A 24,454-nucleotide genomic window follows, 5' to 3' on the forward strand; every position below is an offset into this window, starting at 1 on the left:
ATTGTAAGTTTCAGTGGCAGATTTTCCAAGTTTTGTGAGGAATTTGATGTTAGCACGTTGTTCTGCATTAGCACTCAGCATTATTCCGACGGAGCTCAGAAACACGATCCGCTTCTAACAATGGTCGCGGCCAGACTAACCGATGCACGTGAATGAAACTTTGTGTGACGGTAGAGGGAAGTCCAAGGGTCAATGCCCTACCCTCCTCTTCGTCAATGACGTGGCCGGAAATGAGTCATAAAAGTAATCCGGTTTCTTTATTGCCACATCTTGTATTGTGTGAACTATCCTAGTTTCTGATTAAATGTCCTGGTACAAATTTAAATGCAACATTAACAATCATAAAATATCTCCATATGATCCTAATATGATGTTCTGACTAACTAAATGGAGTAGAATCCTTTTCAAAAAGCCAGCAGTCTCTGACCTATTCAATAAATTCCTTATCTGTTATGGAAAATGAAGGTTCATTATGAAGTTAAAAAAAGCCCACTAGTGGCTTTTACCTTGAGGCAAATAAATCCGGGCAACACCTTCCCACTGTGTCTTTAAGATTGACTCTAATATTACCCTCCAATTCACACCTAGATATTCAAAGTGGTCTCCTCCCTTCAGGTCTTCAACCAAAACTCTGTATATATTTTACACATGCACAAACATGAGTGTGCTCATGTGCATGGACGTCTAATCCTGTAATGAATGCATGCACAAACAGATATTATGGGTCTTCCTATTTTTAGACACACTCTTCACTACGAGGATTTTATACATAGCATGTCATGTGATAATAATTACTTATTGTTTTTAACTTTTGTGGGATGTCGATGTTCTAAGCAACAACCACGTAAAACTATAACAGTCGTATATATTATTTTCAAATGTACAGAATGGCTAGGAAGCTGTCTCGATATATATGTATGTTGTTCACAAGTTTGCGGGCCCTGAAGAGGGCCTTTTGTTTCGCTGTGCATGCGCTAGTAGTAGTGTGGGCCTTCCTTTACGGTCTCTGAGCGGTTACGAGCAGGCAGGACAGTGGCGAACCTAGTGAGATAGTCCAGGCCTTCTTTATGGCCACTTGTCAGTTTCGAGTTTGTGTGAGAGTGGGGTCTAGCTGGCCTGGCGCTGTAGTGCATCCACTGGTGTAGTCCGCTGTCTCAGTGTTGTTTGCTGGAGAGCTGCTTCCTCGTGACATCAGCATAGCTGAGACATCATTAGGGAAGCCACTGAGATCGAACTCCATTCCGAAAATATGAACAGGGAGGGGGGCTTTTGTCTCAGCAAGTCATGGAAGCCTCTCATGTTCCCTAAAAAACCACCCAGGACATGATGCCAGATCCACAAGGCTACACAGGCCACGGCTAACTAACATAGCAACCCCGTCCCCCCAACTAAGGGTTAGTGGCCTCCCTTTAACCTTGCCTTTCTCTCCCCTGACACAATATCTTACACAAAACCCTGCTCCTGTTCCCAGCACCTTCCCCCTCCCACTCCACTGATTTCCCATGTAGACTTGCCCCCCCTCCCTTTGCTGCTCTCACATAGCTGTGTTTATTTCCAACACCAGTCTGCTTGTACCGGTTCTCACGGTCTCTTCGCTTGCGGATTTCTTATTTTTCCTTCTACCCTGAAGTTGGAGGAAATATGTTCCTCCGAAACATCGGTTAACACCACATCTCCACTGTGCCACATCCCAGAAGACTACTTTCTTCGTTGTATTTATATGTTTCATACGATTCTGGCAATCAACAATTATTACCCTGAACAGCAACAAACAATTAGTCTTTGTAATGGAGATGCAGTGTGTGTCCTGACAGGTAGTGTAATTGGCAAGCATGGCCAGCTATTTCTATTAGTAATATTAAGTTGAGTGACTTACATGTGTTGCACATGCTGGGAATCCAAAAGATGGAGGACCCCATTCTTGAACTCTTGTGGGCAACTTAGGCCAGTTCTTGCAGGGAAGGCTGGAAGCACTGGTTGTCTTTCTTAGAATTTTGTGAAGTTCAAAACCTCAGTTTTTTTTTGAGAACTTGAGATTTGACGGGTTTGTGCAGTCATTAGTTCTGGAGTAGGTGTTTCTTGAACTGATGCTTTTGGGATTATCCACCAAAAGCCTGTCTGTCATGCCAGTGATGGCTTATGGTTGAGATTTCTCTGAGAAAGGTAGCTGATCGGGAAATGTAAAAATGTTGAGACCTCATTTTCAAAATGAACCAATGAAGGATCTCAAGGGAGGCAACTAGTGGCAAAAGCTGGAGGTCTTGAGGTGTCTACCATCTGAGAAGAAGCAACTTCTACACAGAGTCTGTTCCCTGTCTTTTCAAGTGGAAGGCCACAGAATCTGCACCCTTCAGAATTACTAAGTTAAGAACCACTTAACTATTCAGAAACTGGGATATACTACTTATTAGCAAGAACCACAACAATTTATTTAGCCATTGTGTCTTAATGGTAGGCACATTATATTATTACAGTGGATTCCTGTAAACATATGCGTAACTATCAGTGCCAATATATATGTGTTATTTGATAAAATCTCTCTGAGGTATGTCTGCTTGATCATGATATGTGCATGTGCAACCATGTTCTTTCTGTCCTGTTATGACCTAGAAACCAGATCTCTGGCTATACCAATCCCAGCCAAAGCTATTCACCACCCTTGCCTGACCTTACCCAAAGAACTGCACAAATTCATAGCCACCAGACAGGTATCTACTGGTGTCCTTCCATCCTTCTGCCTTCCCAGTCTGTCACTATGACAACCATGAGGAAAATGTGGGGAAAAGAGGTAAGGACGGCAACCCAGGCAGAGGAATCATCAGCATCATTGTCAGAGGAAGGCCATAGTTGTGTCCAACATCTATAGACTCCAGCAGCAGCAAAACAAGTCCAGTAGAGAGCAACTACAATAGGGACTGAATTTTTATATTATATTTAGATGAATTTGAGGCTTGAAAGAGTTAATAAAATAAAAAAATAAAACATAGAAAACAGGCTGATACCAGCAACTTATCTTTTCCTGTGAAAGAAAGAAAGGTCCTGACAGAATAAGAATCAACACTGTCCTGCAACAACTGAAGGTACTCACCAAACGCTGGTGTTCTAGATCAGCTTTGTTGCCCACCATGAGCATTGGAAATTCATCTCGATCCTTCACTCGAAGGATCTGCCGGTGGAACTTATACATCTCATCAAAGCTTGCTTTATCTGTCACCGCAAACACAAGAAGGAAGCCCTCTCCTGAGCGCATGTACTGCTCCCGCATTGCGCTGAACTCCTCCTGTCCAGCTGTGTCCAGAACTACCAGCACAACAACATAGTAGTTAATACACAGGACTGTACTTATGTGCACATACTGCAGGGCTAGACAAAGCTATGAATCACAAACTCACCCAGGCTTACAATTAGTCTTCTGGGATGTAATAATGTGTATTTACTTATAGTTTATTTAAGATTTATTTAATGAAGCTGTGAGCAGCACAGACTATGGCTTAATGGTAGGATTAACAAATGACAAATTGAAATGAACATCGAAGGAAGCAGTAGTGGCCTATTTAAAGGTGCTATTCCAGCAATTGCCTTAACAGACTGTGAAAAACCACAATTGTGGGTCAGGATAGTCCTAGGTGAGATTCAGGCTGCCCCATGTCCACAGTTGGTGGAGAGGTACCAAAGTTTGGAAGCAGCCTACAGTCTACATTCTAAGTTGAAGATGGAGACAGCACATTCTTCCAAAACAGATACCAATCTAACAAACTACATGATGTCACACTTCAGAGACTATAATCTTGATATTCACTGCGGGGTGAACCTCTGCTATCATATGGGACAGGCATATTTCTCCAATTACTTTGCAAGTACAGCCTAATATATAAGATCGGAGGTTTCCATGGAGATGAATGTTTGCATTGCAGCCCTCTGGGTTATGAAACCATGTAGTCTTGTATGCAGGTACCAGTGTTTTACAGGAACATACTGCCCCTATTTTCATGGTACAAGTGAAAGTGACTCAAGTGGTTCATTTTTACCCTGAACGAGAGTATGAAAACAACTCATAGATTGTGTAAGATTTGAGGCTTTCACGGCGGTGACTATGAAGAAAGCAGTCTTCTGGGATTTGGCACCGTGTATAAGTCTGCTTTTACCGTTCTCACGGTCTTGTCGCTTGCAGATTTCTTATACTTTTTCTTCTACCCTGAAGATGGAGGCGATACGTTCCTCCGAAACGTCGGTTAACACCACTTATACACGGTGCCAAATCCCAGAAGACTGCTTTCTTCAACTCATAGATTCATACCACTACTCCAAGTACTTCAGTTTCCCCTGCCAATCTTCATTCCACCAAATTCTCCATCATCATAATCACCCAGGGTAGGCTACAAAAGGCCAATCAGTGGCCGCCATGCCGAGTGGACCCAGTTGGAATTTCATACCACTATCATGTAATTTTCAATTTACATAACACAAGATTTTGAGGCATGATTACAATCTACCAGTACCTAGCTAACTACCTGAGACTAGGCCGCGCCATAGCTCAAGCGGTTAGTCGCTGGCTTCCCACCACAGCAGCCCCGGTTCGATCCCGGGTCTGGTTAAGTGGGATTTGTGGTGGACAAAGTGGCGCTGGGGCAGGTTTCTCTGAGTACTTCGGTTTCCCTTACTAATCTTCATTCCACCAATTGCTCCACGATCACCCTCACATATCATCTGAGGCTGGTACAATAGGCCAGAAGTGGCTGCAGTACAAGGGACTTAGTCCCACCGCAAGTACAATAGACCACTGTAGGTCACGGTGCAAGGGCCGAGAAGGCCAACTCCTTATACATTCATTATACATACATTAGTCCCACCCCACTAGCATTAAAAACAAACTACCTGAGAAAACATCTCACTAAGCAACTAAACAATCTGATTAAATCTGTGGTACAGAATCTTCCTCAGGCAAAAAGGTTTACCTCTGTCACTGTGCTTAATTAGTTGAGCACTAAGCCATGAAGACATTTTGGGGAGTGGAGGTATAGCTCCACCTTTCTTGACCATCTATGTGACTCTGACTAAGCACAACTGAGTCCAGTCGAGTCACTAGGTCAGTCAGTAGCTGATGTGAGCGCCAAGGAGAGACAGAAAGTGAGTCAGCTACACCAGGTCTTCATTGTATTTACTGATATGAACCAAAGGAGTGTGGGACAGGGTGCTTTTATGGACTTCACTTCACACAGCATGTTCATGGCCAACTACTGCTTGGTGAAGTCTGCTGCACAGCCATGGCTGTGCAAAATCATCAAAACAAGCATTGAACTTGAGTGTACACCAATATGGTGGGCATCCTAATATTCGGGTTCTAGAAATACTGGACACAGAAACTAGCACTGCTGAAGTCTGAATGTCATGCCATCACAAATAAATATGCAGAAGTAGCTTCTGTAGAGTAACAAGTAGAGTTTCAGTGACACTGAAAACTTTCCTGGATGCATACCGGCTGAAGTGGGGGGAAACCCCCAGGAATATTCCTGGTACTCATTTCTGTTAGAGGCTGAGTCAACCCCAGGACCATAGTGCGGCTGAAAGGATTAGGTAAATTGAAGAAATCCACCTCATCGGGATTCAATCCCATGACCTTCTGGCTGATAGCATAGTGGCTCAACCAATTACACTACCGCGTGCTCCTCAAAGGAGAGTACGAGTTCTGAAATACATGAAATGGAAATCCAGGGTCATGAGACAGTAAAACATGGTAATTAGCTCCACGCGACTCAGAACCAAGAATGATCATGCTGGTGAGGGCCAGCAGCAATTCACCCTACCACACAACTTAGGCTTGAACTGTAACGTTAGCAGCCGCTACGTAGCAACAACCAGTCACATCGGAATAACATTCGGGAGACTTTATGCTGGCTGTAGTCGTAGTGACATACAGGATGTGTAAATCAGCAAGACTTAAAAGTTATTTGTAGTTACAAATAATAAATGTTCAACAAATCCAAAGTCTGGTCACAAACATGTGACAGTACTATAGCTTAAAAATACAGAATAACATGGAAATGTGTGAGCGCCTTCATGAGGATACACACAATTTCATCATCTTAAAACAATATTTAAAGGAAAGCATAACTTTCTTTTGTGCTTTATTTGATGCTGTCAGTTTCTATACTACACAGCCCCAAATGATGGCATGACTGATGAATGAAGCACTGGAAAGTATTTGGAAGAAATGGTTGTGTCCCAATCAAGGTACTATCCTGACATTTGCCTTGAGGGACTGAGAAAAGCCATGAAAAAATTTAGTCAGGGTAGCTGGTGTGCTGGCTGAGATGTAAACTGAGCACCTCCTGATTATGAGTCTATATAGCATTAGTGCTAGACCAACCAGTTATGTGAAGTAACTGGCAAAGGAAAGGGCCTTACAAGATAACTCACAATAAGACAGTTCAGACTGGAGGACGGAGAGGAGGAGAGTAGAGGACAGTTGGTCAAGAAACCAAAAAGGAAAGACTGTGGGAAGAAAGATGTGACTTTTGCCCACCAACCTGCATTAAAAACGAAATGATGCTAGAGAATGAAGCAAAACTAAGATCACGTAACAGCACAGAACATCCACGTAAGATGACTCTTTGTGTACTTATTCATTATGACCAGTACGTAAATTGAGTGTAGTTATTTGTCCTGTTTACCCTGTTTGTTCCTGCCTGTCCTAGACACAGTGACTGTAGACAGATCTGTTACACACATTAGCTTATTGCAGCACTGAGCATAAAGCAATGTAAACGTCATGCCACAACTGAGTTAAGACGCAATTCATTATCACAGGAATGTTTAATAGATACAGCTCTAGTCCCATCTACAGGTGGCTTTTTCTCATTGTACTGAACTGATTCCATGAAGCACCGTATATTTTCTGAAGCCAACAGTTGCTCAGCTATTCAACAAATTTTGCAATTCTTATGGAACCCAAAGAGGGGGCACGCGATAGCGTAGTTGGTTGAGAGGCTATGCTACAAGACGGAAGGTAGCGGGTTCAAGTCCCGATGAGGTCATTGGATTTTTTCAATTGACCTAATCCTTCCAGCCTCAATGTGGCCCTGGGGTCAACTCAGCCCCTAACAAAAATGAGTACCAGGAATTAATTAAATAATTTTCCTGGGAGTAAAGCGCAGCCGGCACGTAAGGCTGACAACCTTACTGCCACCTTTGAGCCAATTGTCTAGATAGCGTGGGACCCTCAACATCTCACAACCCTATGGGCTTTCACAGCCTGATACAGGGATAGCTTTACTTTTTTTTTTTATGGAACCCAAAGTTCATTGCAATGTCCACAAGAACCTATCCCTGAGCACTATTTCAAATTAGATTAATTCGGTACACACCCTCCCACTCTGTTTCACTAAAATCCATTTTAATATCTTTCTCCAATCTACTCCTAGGTCTCCCAGGTTGTATGTTCCATTCATTTATTAGTACAAAAATGTTGTATACATTTCTTACCTCTACTGTACTTTGGATGAGATTAAAGGGATTACCATTAAACAACCCTTAAACAGCCAACTATTTGCTCTACTCTGCATTCTCCCATGCATACTACATGGCTTGCCCACATCCACCTTAATATGATCATTCTAATATGTGCTGAAGAGCACCTTTCATTTTCTATATTACTGTTAACAAACATGAATGACTGAGTTGTTTAGTAACACTGCTTGTAAGTATATACTTCACACAGCATCAAATGCGACAGAAAGATCATGAATGGCGAGTTTATTTATGGTTCATTTAATGATGCTGTCAGCAACACAGACTCTGCAGCACTGAATGGTAGGACGGCCGTTGAAATAAACAGGTATGTATGTGGATGGAAGCAGTCGTGACCTTGTTTAAGGTACTATCATGGCTTTGACCTGATGGGACACGGGGACCAAGGATATCCATGAAAAATCTGTCAGGACAGCCACTCTCCCAGCCAAGATTCGAACCAGTCAACCCCCACCTCAGCAAACTTGCTCAGTTGTGAACAGTCAGCATGCAATAATTTGGAAGGAGTAATGCTGCCTGTCAAATATAACATCTTGATATTTGTTTACAGTTACTGAATAAAAGCACAAAAACCTCAGGCAGGGTAACTTTAAACCAGTCAATATTCAAACTGAGTACCTCCCAAATACAGATCTGGAATACTTCTATTACACATACATGCCTGACCCAGTAAGGACTGAACCCACACCCCAATGAACATCAACCATGAGGTCTATTGGTAGACCAGTTGATTCATTAACAAAAGCAAATAACTGCATTGTGTAGTTAGTCAAATCATGTGCTGAGTAGCAGTTTTCTTTAAATTTAATTCACAAACAATAATAGCCAATCTATAACATACATATATGAAGTAAATTTGTTTCTATACTTAATTAAGCACCACACCATGGAGACAGATAGGGGAGTGGACGTATAAATTCCCACTTTCTTAGCCTCAGCACCAGATGGAGGTGAGTGCTCAGCTTCATGCCTTGGCAAATTTACCAACTGAGTAAGAATCCTCAATACACACTGAAGGCTGGATGGACCCCAGAGGTAGTCTGGATACTGTGGAGAAGAGAAAAATTTTGACCCTGTCAGGAATTGAACCATGACTCCTCAGTGGTTCAAGCCCACAGCTTATCACAATACTGACTGAGCTGTCCTGAGTGCCATATATACTTTACATTTTTTATCACCTCATTTTGGTTAAAGAAACATAATGTTTCCAAAGCTGGCTCTGCTTTAAACCTACTGTTGGGTCAATTAGATGCAGTCAACCCCAAGACCAACAGTTCCATATAATGGATCCATGCCTTCCACCTGATATGGAGACAGAGTTAGATTCCATTTTTCTTTTGTTAACCAAACAAGGATGTGCAAAATATAAAGTAGAAACAAAACTGACAAAGAAAAAATTGCAATGTCTCAAGGAGGAGATCAAACTGTCACAGAGTCCAAGAACAGCTGCCTTAGCCAACAAAATTAGTCCAGTAAAATTATCTGTGTATGCAGTTAACCATCTGATACAGAGCTAAAGTCCTGTGCTTTAATGACAAACATGAGAGTGGCATATCTAATCTCACTATGATTTTGCAATGTGGAACTTGCAATGGGACCACAGTAACTCCACAACACAGTGCCTTTCTTAACATTATCCATCACACTGGTCAACAAATTTCCTACCTTCACAGAACCCAAAAATTCAGCACTATGGAAATCAGTCTTCTGGGATGTGGTGCCATACAGCCTGGTACATGCTTACCAAAGTTTCAGAAGAACCTGTTTTGTTTTCAGAGCATCTTCCAGATGACATGACATCACGTCCCAGATGAGGGTAACCTTCATGGTAACTACTGTGGTATTAATGTCAAAGAGATGAAATAATTACCCATACTGAATATCCACAGATAAAAATTAAACACTTAGGCTTATTATTAGTCCAGTGCCTTCAAATTATAGAAGAGTTTTGTATAATGCTTGGCTGGACCAACGACAGGCCTGCCTGGGCCAGTTTTTTATGGAACCAAATGACAACTGTGAAACCCCCATAAACAAAGTCCTACATTTCATTTGAAGTGTAGGATTGATAAAAGGTTAATAAAGAAATGGGGAATGAAAGGTCACAGTGCAAGGGCCAGATTATTATGGCCCACCCCTTATGCATGCATTCATTCATTCATTACCAGCCTACAAATGACTCCATCTTCTCAGTTAGTACATAATTTTGGCTTTTCCTCAGAGATAGTGATGTCAGTTTTTGGTTTATCTTTGAATACCATTGTAAAATACTTCTGCAACACCAGTACTTGCAGTGCAACTCAACGGCAGTGGCGTTGATTTTTACAGAAATAATCCTAATTCCACGTATATTAGTGCACCTTAAAACACAAGCCCAAATCAACTAAGTAATTCAAGTTGCCACACATATCCATCTTCCACGGATTTAAGGTTTGTAACATGGCTGTGCCCTCTCATTTGAGAGAGGTGCAAAGACCACTCTGTAAGTCCACATCATTTTTCACAACACAGTGGTTGCAACATTAAAAGGTGGAAAATGATGACATGAAAAAAGAGAAAACCAAACACTACCTTGGATAGTGGACCATTCCTATCCCCATGATCTTGCTGAGTCACCAAATAGAGTTTTTTCTCTTAAAACCAGCCAACCACTTCTGCACATCCGGTGCGGTGACAGCATGACATGTAATTAAATTTGTATAATTACCTGACTCATCATCAACTCACAGGAAACAGGCACACAGCAGTATCTGACAGATACACTGCCTCACATGCACTGTTTACATGTATAAGGAACAGGAAATGGTGCACTGTTAAAGAAAGTTATAGGCCAATATTTCAGATGAGGGAAATTAATATAATTTACTTATTAAAACTTCAGGGAATGCCTGCTACCATTTGGCTCGGAATCATTTGTCTTGTCAGCCAGATGGAGATAAACGCACAATAATACCCTTATCCAAATACCAGGCCGAATTACAGGATGGGTGGATCATGCAGTGGGTGTGTATGTGGGACAGCCAAGAAATTCATACAAATTTCTGAGTGAAAGCCCTGCAAGGAAAAGATAACTTGTATGACTCAGACATCAGTGGAATGTCATACTGTGACACAGAGGCCCACTGTCAAGTAAAAGCTGTGTAAACAGGTGACAGTATAACAGCCGTTGCCAGGAAACAGCTCTGTGAACACATTTCCCCGTCAATGACAGAACACAAAATAATGGAAGAGAGATTTTCTGTGTGGTTCATGCTGAGGTGATATAACCAGAACTAGCAGTTCAGTTGTTGGTTGAGTCAGTTGAGAGTCATGGTTGTGAGAAGTGAGAAGCTGGTAGTTGAGGTTGGGAACAGTCTGGGAACCCAGAGGAAGGGGAAATCTGCTGTTGGTAGCCACTACAAAGCAACGGCTAGTGAAGACTGACAATACTTTATATATGTTGTAGTTACAGCAATTTTTGGTGTGTGTAACATAGTGAAACTGTAGTAGTTATTTGGAGTTATGAGTTTAGGAGTCCAATAAATCTTGTTACCAGTCCATACCTCAACTCTACTCACATTTACCAAGTGTCAATATTATAATTACATAAAATTGGAAGCTATCATGGCAAACAAATCACATGAGAACATTTTAGCATAGTATATTAATCCTCAAGACAATGCATGAGGATGTGGACAACATTCATTTGGCTCAGGACACCATGGAGTGGCAGGCTCTTGTGATCAGAGTAATGAAACTGTGGGTTCCATAAAAGGCACATTACTCCCTGGGTAGCTGAGTAACTGTTGGCTTCTCAAGAGGACTCGGCTCCATGAAGACTGTTATTTACTAGGACCATTTAAAACAGTGTAAAAGACAGGCAAGAAATTTATGGACCGATTTTCATCCAAATGAGATCTGGACGCCAATTTCACGAATGCAAATCTAGTAACAGTGGGACTTTCTTCAACTGCAAGCTTATTCTATGGACTTGGATTGCTCCTCCCATCAATATGGGGCCAATCCATGCGTGAGTACACTTTGTGACAGCGCTATGTAGAAAACTCACTGTTAACACTTACAGTCACCTAGATATTTAGAGGGCACTGGTCACGAGGTCTAATGCATGAACTGTCTCCACTAGCTCAAACACTGGGACCATGGGTTCAAATCCCACTTCAGGCATGGATGTATGTGCGCGTTTATTCTGTTTCTGGTGTCCTGTGTGAAGGTAGCAGCCTTGTGATGGGCTGATCTGCCCTCCAAGGAGTCCTACTGACTGAGTAAAAGATCAAGAAATTGAAAAAGCGGCCAAGGCCTAATAAAGGGCTGCTGAGCCACAGATAGATATTGAGAGGTACAGCTGAGACTACTTTCTCATTAACGTTCTCCAATCATAAAATTAAAAACGTAACCCACAAGAAAATTCAGTCATACTAATTTATCTATATTAGTAATAATATCGTGTCATATGAAAACTTACCAAACCTTTATTGAAATAAAGTACATATACTGAGTGGGTTGACAGAAAAGTAATGGTCATGACTCATATTCAGAAGGTGCTAAATTCAGATCTCAGCTGGGTCACCAATCATCCTCACTGAGGTCCTCTGTGGTTTTCCTCAGTCTTCATCCATTATCCTACAATTTGATTCTATACAGCATAGCTACTGGCAGAGCATGCACTCTCTCTCCTCCTCCACTGCTACTGATTGCTTCAAGTCTGGACAGATTTAATGATCGTCTGCTTGCGCCCTTATGCAAGACTTAGTAAGAATTTGGAGTCATGCAGACCAGTCAAAGGAATTTGAAGAGAAGAACTGTTCTACTTACTGTCCAGCTTTGCGGGCACATCATCGATGACACACTGTTTCGTGTAAGAGTCCTCAATCGTTGGATCATAATCCGTTACAAAGTAGCTCTGAAAATATTAAAACAGGAAAATCTATTTAACTGGTAATAAACAAAACTCTAACCTTGCAAGTATTATCCTCTGGCGCAGCCTGGCATGTTTAATGACGTTTCTGTGGAATACAGTGCCTCCAACTTCAGTTACAAACTAAGACAAACAAGCAAACCAGAAAGATGTATGCAGCAAGCAGTGTTTGTTGGTTGCTTCCATAGCTTAGTATGTGACTCTGAAGAAGGAAGCATTACGTTCCTCCGAAACGTCCGCAAACATCTACTGCATTATGGTGTGTCACATGCCAGAAGACAGTACTCTTCATAGTCTTTAACAAGATTACCCATAAATAAACTAAATACAATGCAAGGTGGAGTCCAAACGCTATACAGGGTGTCCCAGGAGGAATGGACCAAACTTCGGGAGGGTGTTCCTTATGTTAAAGTATGCCGATATAACCCAAAACACCTATGTCCAAAGTTAAACGGTTTTGGAGATAATGGCCCAAGAAAAGTGTGGTCTTCTGGCAGGTCCATGCACTGTACCTCTCAGCTGAGAGGCCTTATCTGTGTTTGTCCTTGAGTGCGGTGATACACCCTAGCCGTGCTTATGTAGTTGGCTTTATCAGAATGCGCAGTCAGTATGTTACGTCAGCGCTTGCCATTCATGTGTCATGTACTCGTAGTGTGCTTGGAAACCCTAAGGACAATTATGACACGGCGAGCGAGTACTTTGTACTTCAATTTTATGGCTTCATGTCACTCACAAGTTAGTTTGATGTTACGTACATTATTAACATTACAGAATCCACATATTCCTGCCAGTTTTAATATGTATTTTGTAATCAACAAGTGTGCAACGCCGGTCAAATTTTGACATTATTTACACATTACACGGATCTATTCTAAAGGGGCAACACGGGCAATGTCCGCATAGATATCATCTCCATGTGCCTGTCCTTCCTCGTCACCACCTACTGGAGATTTCCTAGGTCTTTCTTTATGGGGTGTCGAAAAGGAAGTGGAAGCCCCAAATTCGATATTTTTTCTCTTATTATTCTTCTGACACCACTTTCCGATACACCTGTTGCCTTTGCTACTTCCACTCCTATGTTCTTCACTGTAATTGTCGGCCCAGCCTCTTTCATATACTTATACACATTACTAACAATTTCTCTCGATTCTGAATGCAACACTTTTCCACTCAATTTACTTCGTGTAGGTGGCATGTTAAAGGAGATAGAAAAATGTTCAAATATAAATAAACAAAAAAGAAAATCAACGAATAAAAATAAACAATAAAACAAAATATCAATACAGTAAATACAGAATAATACACTCAAATATGACTCCAAGAGTCAAACTTTTTAACTTGACTGTAAAAGGAAGAATGCTTTTGACTGAACTTGAGATGTATGCTCGCACTGAAAACAAACGAATGACTAATCACAACACCCCTTAACTTTCACGAATGGACCTGCCCATCTACTGCGCAGCTTTTCCAGGACTGTCACTTCTAAATACCCGGGCTGTAGCTGACGTTGGAAATGCCCCGCCCCTTTCACTTTCTCACGCGTCTGATGAGCAAGTTGAGACTTGTACCCGGAAGCAGACAGGCTTACCGCTAAATACACAAAGAAGTAGCGGCGTCCGAGATTCGAACTTGGGCCTTTTATATAGGTACGTAATGGAGTACATCAGTCGCGAGGATTTACAAGTGATCCAGTGTCTTTAGTTCTAACATATCACCATTCTCTTTATGAACATCCGCGCATAACCAAGCAGCCAGGACAAAAATAATTGGCCTGTACTTACATCTGAAAACTATTACACCAAAGAAGTGACATATATACAGACGCAGATATTCTTCATATCAGTCTTGCTAGAGGGGGCAGCTGTCCTGTGGAGGTTCCGAATGTTATTTTACGTTGTTTTTAAAATACGCCGTCAGTAGCTGGAACTATGCAGCGCCCAATGGTAGGATGGTCCGTGAATAATGAATTGGAAATGATGTGGGAGAACGCGAGCTTTTCCTTGCGGGACTCAGGAAAACTACGAACAAACTCGGCCAGCATAGCCGATCTCAGGTCTGAGAGTTGAACCCGGGTTCCCCCTCCCCCCATACGAAATAACAGTGCTTCTTCTCGAGCCCGACGTTAGTTTTGAGGTTCCAATAGTCCATAGTACGGAAAAAAAAAAACTTTAACGTGTCCGGCACAAACTGTACGAGTACATCTGAATTAGCTTGATTTGTTTCATCCTGGTCCGTCAAACTAATAATATTACAAAAGGTTAATTAATTCCGTCCAGTGTGACTAATGAAGATTTTTCTTTTAATCTTTGATCCTTTACATGTTTCGGTCCTATAGACCCATCTTCAGAAGGATATCAATACAATTAAGGTATCCCTGTAACAGGCCGTGGAGGCCCATAGGGTTGTGAGATGTTGAGGCTCCCACATTTTCTAGACAGTCGGCTCATAGATGGCGGCAAGGTTGTCAGCCTTACGCGCCGGCCGCCCTTTACCCCCAAGAATATTCCAAGAATATTCCTGGTACTCATTTCTGTTAGAGGCTGAGTCGACCCCAGGGCCACAGTGCGGCTGGAAGGATTAGGTCAACTGAAAAAATCCAATGACCTCATTGGGACCCGAACCCACAACCTTCCGGCTTGTAGCATAGTGCCTCAACCAACTACGCTACCGCGTGCCCCATCAATACAATTAGAAACCACCATTACAATATGTTTTGTGAGTGCTAAAATATACATACAATGCCATCAAAATAAAATGGTTACAAGATCTAATGTTTTTAACAACTACAGCGGCTTGTACTAATACGTTACAATATTTATAAATTACAGTTAGTATGTTAAAAATCTTGTTAAAAGTTTAAAAACTAAATTGGTTCGTGTCCTTTTTATTACTTCTTCTCTTGAAGGAAGCCGTACCGCCTTGTAGCTCTGTTGTTTTGAGAAGAGGATTCTTTAGTGCCGCCCTGTTGATGTTCGAGGCGCGCTGTGTTGTTAACCTTTTATAATATCTAAATTATTTCTAAGAAATTTGTTTAGATTCGTGCATACTGCGTATGTATGGCGGAAAATGATTTACAGCGAACAAATCACGCAGGATGAGACGGCTGAAACATGTAGCACGCATGAAGATGGGCAATATACAGGTAAAGTTATCCCTGAGGGTGTAGTGGTAAGATCCATCATTCTTGACCTCAGCACTAGTTGGAGGCGAGTGGTCAGCTTCACGCCACTGCCGCTCTACTCCCGGTACCCACTGGATGCGAGGCTAGGTATGTCCCTCAGTCGGTCGAGATGCTGTGAAGAGAAAACCTGATGGGAATCGAACCCTGGTCGTCCAGCCCATAACCCGTCGTTATACTGACTGGACTATTCCGATTCTTTGAGGAACATAATATTATAAACTTTTAGTTGCATAGCTTGAATCACTGGGATCGCTTGGGAGAACTACTGTACCTGGGATAATATTGGAACAGCGTGTCAGAGTGTGCAGTGATTACAACATGCTGGCCAAGAACTGCATTACTGCTGCTGAAAAGCCCGTGCCACTGAGGATAAACTTCTGCATCGTGATCTCCCGTACATGTTCACACAAATAACCATTTAAATGCTCGAACGGCCATGGCACTGTTAAAACTGACGCAGCTATTTACAGACGGCATTTGTTTTTAAGATATGAATGAGACCTAGTAACTGGTGCTTTACATCAAACAAATCAGATATGATGCAGTAGCATGAGCAATGAATTACTGTTTGTGATAAAGGGATCAAATTGTGTACTATGTACAAAATCAAGTTCCAAAGTTACTGTTGTGTCGCTGAGCTTCAAGGCCGATTTGTATCACCTTGCGATTCATGCGTGACGGACAAGATCTGAGCGCTGCGACGTTCACATTTTTATATACGTCCATAAAGGTGTAACGAAAAAAAAATGATCGAGCGAAACACCAAAACGGAGTTACACAAAGGCAGCCATATAAAGTCTGCAGGTGCATAGAACTGTCAAGGCCAACTGTTTTTACATCAGTCGATCATTTTGATAGCCGCGACCTACAGTTTCGCAGAACCAGTTTCTTGCACGGTACCCACTTTCATCCCCGCTGTCCATAATGGCGTACGAACGTAGGAGGGACGTACATGACGTCACTGGTTTGCGTCACCATTCCGTAGCGTCCAGAGAACAGAATCGTTTCCTCACTAGGATTGACCCAGTTTCACTGCTTGCCTGCGCCCACACAGGACATTAAGCGCTTCACGCAAGCCTATAGTCGAAAGCTGGTCGATTTTGAAATTTTGCTCACGGGATGGGACGCTCTTTGGATTCCATGTGTGTGTGTCCTCTGCACATGCAGAAAGGGTGTGGTGACCTCTGCTGCTTTCCGAGTATGGAGGTTCGGAGAAAGTCCGGCCAAGCCTCAATCCGGTATTTGTCATTTAGCCAATAAAGGGCAAATGAGAATCGCACAGACTAGGATGGTTTACAATGTTGCCTCGATACCGCGGTATGAAGAAAAAAGGTGAACAGCTGGTAAAAACACTAAAGCTGACACCTGTTTACATCTCTCCACAATACAGTCTCAGTAGGCCTCGTTTAGTTCCGTTTTCTCACATATTTCAAACCAACTACATCACTCTCTCAATTCTAACACCATCCTAATCCTAGGAATTTTCTTTTCCTTCTCTTTTTTTTTTTTGGTGGTGGTTAGGATTTTAAGACGCTATCAGTATTTAGCATCGAAAGGTAGGATGACTGCTGAACTGAATAGATTTTGAGTGGCCTGACCACATTATGGTTCAATCCCGGTATTTGTTCAGAAGGTCTGACGCAAACCATGGAGGCCCTCAAACCCGGGTAGCTGGTGCTCCGGCAAAGATTAAATATGATAACCTCTCGAATAAAAGACGAGAGCGTTACGTTTATGCTAATCCGTTCCGGTCTTTCCGAACGTCAAACATCCAATCACTGTATTAAAACAAGAACTCTTCTAACTCTTGCTTACAGTACGTAGGATCTGAGGTTCTCACAGCGGTGGTTATGAAGAGTTCTGTCTTCTGGGATATAGCGCTGTGTAGGATCTGAGGTTCTCACAGCGGTGGTTATGAAGAGTTCTGTCTTCTGGGATATAGCGCTGTGTAGGATCTGAGGTTCTCACAGCGATGGTTATGAAGAGTTCGGTCTTCTGGGATATAGCGCCGTGTAGGATCTGAGGTTCTCACAGCGGTGGTTATGAAGAGTTCTGTCTTCTGGGCTATAGCGCTGTGTAGGATCTGAGGTTCTCACAGCGATGTTTATGAAGAGTACTCTCTTCTCTGATAAAGAGCCGTGTAGGATCTGAGGTTCTCACAGCGGTGTTATGAAGAGTTCTGTCTTCTGGGATATAGCGCCGTGTAGGATCTGAGGTTCTCACAGCGGTATTATGAAGAGTTCTGTCTTCTGGGAGGATCTGAGGTTCTCACAGCGATGGTTATGAAGAGTTCGGTCTTCTGGGATATAGCGCCGTGTAGGATCTGAGGTTCTCACAGCGGTGTTATGAAGAGTTCTGTATTCTGGAATATAACACCGAGTAGTCAGCTGAAAGTCAACCTGCTTTCAAGCTGGTATCTTGCTCAGCTTATTCTTCGACCGTGAAGATGGAGGCGATATGTTCCTCCGAAACGTCGGCTAATTTTCAACAGACTACAATGCGTTATATCCTAGAAGATATACTATTCCTGTTTACAGTGTTACACTATAGTATACCTGCAAGCTATAAAAATTAAAACAACCTGTTATATTCCGGTTAATTTAGCCAAATTTAATTTCGGTTTGTTTCTAGACCGTACAGAATACAAACGTCATGTGAAATACTGCAGCCTGATTCTGAATTGGGGGAAATGTGAGAAAAACGGCGGTGGTTCACAGATGTTAACCCGATACCTGCAGGGAAAGAGCAGAGTGAATATATCAGGGTTTCGTCCCTCAGTCGACACTCCCAGATATTTATTAATTTCACCTCTGCTTATCTAAACTGGGCCCGTTATCAAACAGCCTGGGATTTTTGGCTTCTTTTACGACGCTGTCAATATCAAACTGTATGGACTCGGACGGTAAGGTAGATGGACGAACTGAAAAAGATTTGGAAGGAAGTAGTCGTGGCCTAATCGAGACAATATCCCTGCATTTGCATGAAGGGACTGAAGAACACGATAAACACCAGTCAAGATAGGGCTGTCCTGGCCAAGATTCGAACCAAGCACTGTAATCGTCCAACCTAAGTATTTTTTTCTCGTGGAGTGAGACTGAGCCTACTCGATACAACGGCCACTGTTTGGCCTACTGTATCAGCCACAGATGATAGATGATGGTGACTGTGGAGCAATTGGTGGAATGCGAATTGGCAGGGGAAACCGAAGTGCTCCGAGAAAACCTGCCCCAGTGCCACTATGTCCACCACAATTCCCACATGACTTGACCCGGGCCGCGGAGGTAGGAAGACGGCGACTAACCCAAAAAGTAACTTAAAAAGTGTTAGTATGTGCCAGCAAGCTTAAGAGACAAATCGCCATTACCACTTAGGTTAATTGATAAACGAATGGGTAATATTAAAATACAAGTATAATTAGCATTTGATTACCAACAGAGATGAATTTCTTTCTTGGGCGTGTAACGTAATATAACAGCTGTAAAGTCTCTGATCGCAGCTGGCCAGACCAAGCGTTGTGCAGTTACCAGGTACCAGATAAGAAACATCTGCAGCTTGGACACCAAATGATGCGGAGATGGTGAGCATACACGGCGTGACACCCATGTCATACCCAAGCGGAAGGGCAGGTAGTTGACTGATCAACGTAGGAACTAAAGACCACATTAAATTCAAAATTGAAACAATCAGATAAAAGGGAGATGGTCAATTTATACAAATGGAAGTGTTTTAAAATCTGGTGGCGTCAGAACGCTTTGTGACAGTTCAACCCTGTTCCACTTTTCTGTGGACTCTTTTCAATCATTTCTTAAGGGATGACAGATTTGTTTGCGAGTTATGACACTGTCACGTGTTCAGGGTTTGCGTGACTAATATTAATGGGTTCTGGACTGGATAACTGGTCTTACTGACACTTCTGTTACAATTACAACCAATTGTAACAGCTCACAATAAATGAGTGCCCAAGACTCGCTCCATTCCTTATTGGACTACGAGTGTCTTCTCTTCCACTGTGACGATTAACGAACGAAGAATCTCTTCAGAATGAATTCTGCTGCGCGTTCTCTAGTGTCCTCCCTTTATAACTTCGGGAGAACCGAATAGAGACCACCACCTCGAACAGTTGGTTGTCATCCTGTTATTATTTGTGTTTTGTCCGTTGCTATGAAACGCAGAAACCTGCTACTAAGCAACGGAGGTCCCATTGTTGACTGTGGAACATTGAGAATATGTTTACCGAAGCGTTGCTCAGCAATGGACCATTCCGGCTTTCAAGTGTCATATCACAATATGTCTCTTCTTTCTGAGCAGAGGACAAGTGCCTTGTCTTACATCCAGTTTGAGTGACAGGAAGTGGAACAATGTCAATATGGGAGGCAAGTCAGCAGAGTCGGGGACATGAATTTTTTTTGACATGTGAAGCTGTCACAATTTGTCTTCTGAAGGGCGCAGCTGAACTCTAACGAATGTAATTGCTTCCACATGTGGGATCAAAGTTCTATATCTGAGAAATGCTTTCTTCCCGGAGTCGTTATATGATTGGAGCTTCATAACTTGTACTCTTCCCCAAGTATAATTAGAATGATCAAGTCAAGGAGGATGAGGTGGGCAGGACATGTAGCACGAATGGGGGAGACGAGGAATGCGTATAGGATATTGGTGGGAAAGCCAGAAGGAAAGAGACAACTGGGAAGACCAAGACGTAGGTGGGTGGACAATATTAAAATGGATCTTAGAGAGATAGGATGGGATGGTATGGATTGGATTGATCTGGCTCAGGATAGGGACCAGTGGAGGGCTCTTGTGAACACGGTAATGAACCTTCGGGTTCCATAAAATGCAGGGAAATTCTTGAGTAGCTACAGAATTGGCGGCTCCTCCAGAAATGCTCAGCTCCATAAGTAAGTAAGTCGTTATGTGATTTAGTTTATGCTGATTACATAAGGACTCTGACTAGTTAAAATCAGCCAACTGGTAGCGAATTGTTATCTGAGGAGATGAAGCAACAATCCAGCAAGATATCTGCTTTCGAAGACTACATATCTCAATTTCGTCCGTGTCGGAAGTAATTCGGCAACGTTCCACATACTTACCTAAATCAATACTAACACCGATCTAGGCATATTAAAAATTTGATAATATTGTGGAATGTACACCCTTGCTAGGCAACGATCGCGAACTATAGAACTGCCGTTGCTAAGTAATGGCTCTGCAAACAACAGCGCTGCTAGGCAATAATAGCTCAGAAGCGATTACGTGGCCACCCGAACAGACATGAACGCAACAACTGCACTGCAACAGAAGAATAGCGTTTTCTACGCGGTCCGTGCCGAGAAGTTACAAGCAGGGCCAGTTAGCAGAGGGGGAGTGAGTTACAGCATTTAATGTAAATGACATTTGGAGGTGGTGCTATGAGCTCAGTAAACAGCTGCAAGACTTGCGTATAGATGTGGACCGCTTCCCGGGATAAGGCATTCCCCATAGCCATGTAGACGTACGCTATATGTGCGATACGTAAACTTGACGAAAAGCCAATCATATTCATAAGAGACAAACCCGCCTTGTGTCAGAGAATGTGTTACATATGGACTATGAGCTCAAGGGTTCAGGGGGTGGGGACCTGCTGGTGGGCCTCAAGGGGCCTGGTGACAAGACGAACTGATTGGCGGTAAACCGTCAGTAGTATGAAAGTCTAACTCTGAGGGGGATTGGCCAGTAGTAGTCTTTCTTCGAAAAGAAGCCTGTATTTCAAAACACAGTTGTTTTCGGGGGGAGGCAAACAATTTGATAACAAACTTATATTCAAACCGTTTAAGATTATTTTTACTGATAAGTCTAAAGCATTCGAAATAAGAGTCTAATTATAAAAAAAAGAATCTAACCGTTGACACCACTATTTGACATATTTCCTTTCTTCCATATTGAGTTTCGAAAAAAATCGCGGGGGAGGGGGGGCGGGGAATGGCAGATGCCTGGCTTTCTCTAACATTCTCGACGCTGCGAACATGCACTGGAACCAAAGCTATCACGGATCAACCGAGAAGTGCCGTAACATCCAAACTCGTGTACTATCCTCAATCATTGCGTTACAAAAATTACAGCCTTCCTTCCCATATACATTCAGAACAAAGTTTCTGAAGGCCACCCTTATAATAGTCATACCCCTGCGCAAAAACAAAAAATTCCCTTATAACTGCATGTCCTCGGCGTTCTCTACGCATCAGATTGCAAGATATGCTACCAAGGCCTTACTTACGATATACACAAGTGCGACAATGCTATATTTAGGATTCTCTGGAAATTCATATTAGGATATGCCTGTGCGCAAACACAAAATTTCCTTATAAACCGCAAGTCCTCGGCGTTCTCTACACATCAGACTGGAAGACAAGGTACCAAGGCCTTGCTTACGATAATGAGTGCGACAGTGATACATTTAGGAATGTGGGAAATTCATATTACGATATGCCTGTGCGCAAACACAAAATACCCTTATAAATTGCAAGTCCTCGGCGTTCTCTACACGTTAAGTTGGAAGATATGGTATTAAGGCCTTTCTTACTACATACTCGACCGCGACAATGCCATATTTAGGATTCTCGAAAATTCATGTTATGTTAAATATTGTTCCGCTGTCTTCACTTCGCCGTCTGCGGTTTCAACCAATGGCAAAATGTTTCCCCAACTTCAAGTGGTGACTGACTCATTGCGGGAATGTTTATCTGACGGGCCCTGCCGCGACGTCTCTGACTAGGGTAAAATTAGCCTCTATATGCATGCCAGTCCGAATTCACGTCGTGCAACAATCAAAACGAGAGCAAACTTGTCAACATGAATTTGCAACAACATATCCCATTTTAATGCGCTCAGGTTTCTTCTCCCATTAAATAAAATGCATAATATACCTGTAATTCAATCCTAGTAGTTCTCAATTCTTTAATGCTACCAAATATTGATACCGCCTCTTTTATCAACTAGACTGGAAGGGGATCGACATCTTGTGTATCAGTTCTCTCCAATTTTCCTACTCTTCATGGCTATGTCATACAATACACAACTAAAGAGTTACAAGATAACTTTCACATTTATCTATGGAATGTTGTATTTTAGCGTCCTGTTGCACTGATTCATATTCATAATGTGTATGTATTACATCTTCAAGCGCATACAATCTCATTTATCACTTCTACACTATATGTTTCGGCAGTATGCTGCCATCTTCAGGTGTACTGATCCGTCAACCATTTCACTGCTTGCCTTTATATGTCCATTTACAAATAATATTAAATTTGTATTTATGTATTTAAAATTTGTTAAAACGTAGTATTATCTCATATGTCATATTTTAAATTTGTGTGTGTTATTAATCATCCACATGGAGGTCATTCTTATGTTTCTAATGTTGTGTGTATATTATGTCTTATGGTGTGTTCTGCACGCAGCCACAAGAATGTAATATTTCTCCTCCTGCTTGAATAAGTTCTGCCGGAATTTGATCACTACCTGGTGATGTATACCGTTTCACTGTTGCAATAGCACTTTCAACCTCAAAGGGGCTAGGATCAGGTATTAACAGCTCAGCTGTATGGATTTCTGTCTGCCTGACATCACTGACCCTATGTACATTCAATAACTGAGAGTAGTTCCTCCAACTATTCAAAATGTTATGGGAATCTGCAAGTATACTTGAGTGCCACTTCCTATCTATCAAAATATGGTCTATCTGATTGTGTATCTTCCTTTCAGCAGATGTCCAAGTAAATTTATGGATGTTACGATTTGGGAACATTGTACTTTTGACAGTAAGATTTTTTGATGTGGCAAAGTTTACAACTATAACTCCATTATCATTCATTTTCATTTCGTGCATCCTGTTGTGTTACAATATACAACTCTTGTTTACTTTCCATAGGGTACGGGCAATTATCCGTAAGATGAAGCACCGATTACACAATTAATTAATTTGCAACATCATGGGCCTCCTATACATTCTTATATAAATGAAATATTGAACTTCCAATTGGTCCATAGAAACGTATGAAAAGTAAAAAATCAACGACCGATTCGATGTTGTATAACATTAATTAAGTTTCATCTTGTTTTATACAATAACTTCCAGTTTTCTTATATAATCTGACTTATTGTATTTTTACACAAAGTATTTTAACATTGTATCCAATCTATTGTACAGCAGTTCAATGGTGTGTTTGATGATATGCGTTTGCCTGATGATGGCCGTTAGTGGCTGAAACATGTAGCGAAGCCCTGATTTTTTCTATTTGTTGTGTTTTGACGGTCTATAAAAGAGTTGTCCATTATCATTACTAATTTCATGCAAACTATCATTCCCAATTGTTGGTTTGAAAATGTCTTCCCTCCCTACTTTGGCATTGAAATATCCTAACAAAATTTTCATAGGGTACTTCGGCAATTAATCAAATACATGTTCTAGTTCTTCATAGAATCTATCCTTTGTCATCAATCTTATCTTCTGTTGGGGCATGAACATTCATAACAATGATATCACACCAGTGACATTTTAGTATTATATATGATATCCTATCACTAATGAATTCTACCCTCTTAACTGCTGATACGATTCTCTTATGTACAAAAAAAACCCTGTACCTAATTCATGATTTTCATTCCCCTTTCCATAGAAAAATTTATATTCTCCTGCTGGTGCGATGCCACCTCCATCCCATCTGACCTCCTGTACTCCCGCTAAATCTAACTTATATTTTAAGATTTCTTCTGCCACTGCCCTGAGCGAACCTGCCCTATACAAACTTCGTACATTCCAAGTGCCAAATCTCATATCCATTTTCATTAGC

The 24,454-nt window shown here is 41.8% G+C and overlaps 1 protein-coding gene across 1 annotated transcript in view; it reads right to left on the minus strand.

The window, feature by feature from the left end:
* Window positions 1-24,454, minus strand: part of LOC111863907 (ras-like protein 2) — a 28,510-nt gene that overhangs the window by 2,889 nt on the left and 1,167 nt on the right. The window contains exons 2-3 of the mRNA XM_023850722.2: window positions 12,340-12,427; window positions 3,089-3,300 (exon numbers count right to left, since the gene is read on the minus strand). Coding sequence (XP_023706490.1) covers window positions 3,089-3,300; window positions 12,340-12,427 — 300 coding nt within the window. The remainder of the gene's footprint in view (window positions 1-3,088; window positions 3,301-12,339; window positions 12,428-24,454) is intronic.

This window comes from Cryptotermes secundus, unplaced genomic scaffold (genome assembly GCF_002891405.2).
Source record: "Cryptotermes secundus unplaced genomic scaffold, Csec_1.0 scaffold171, whole genome shotgun sequence".
NCBI lineage: Eukaryota > Metazoa > Arthropoda > Insecta > Blattodea > Kalotermitidae > Cryptotermes > Cryptotermes secundus.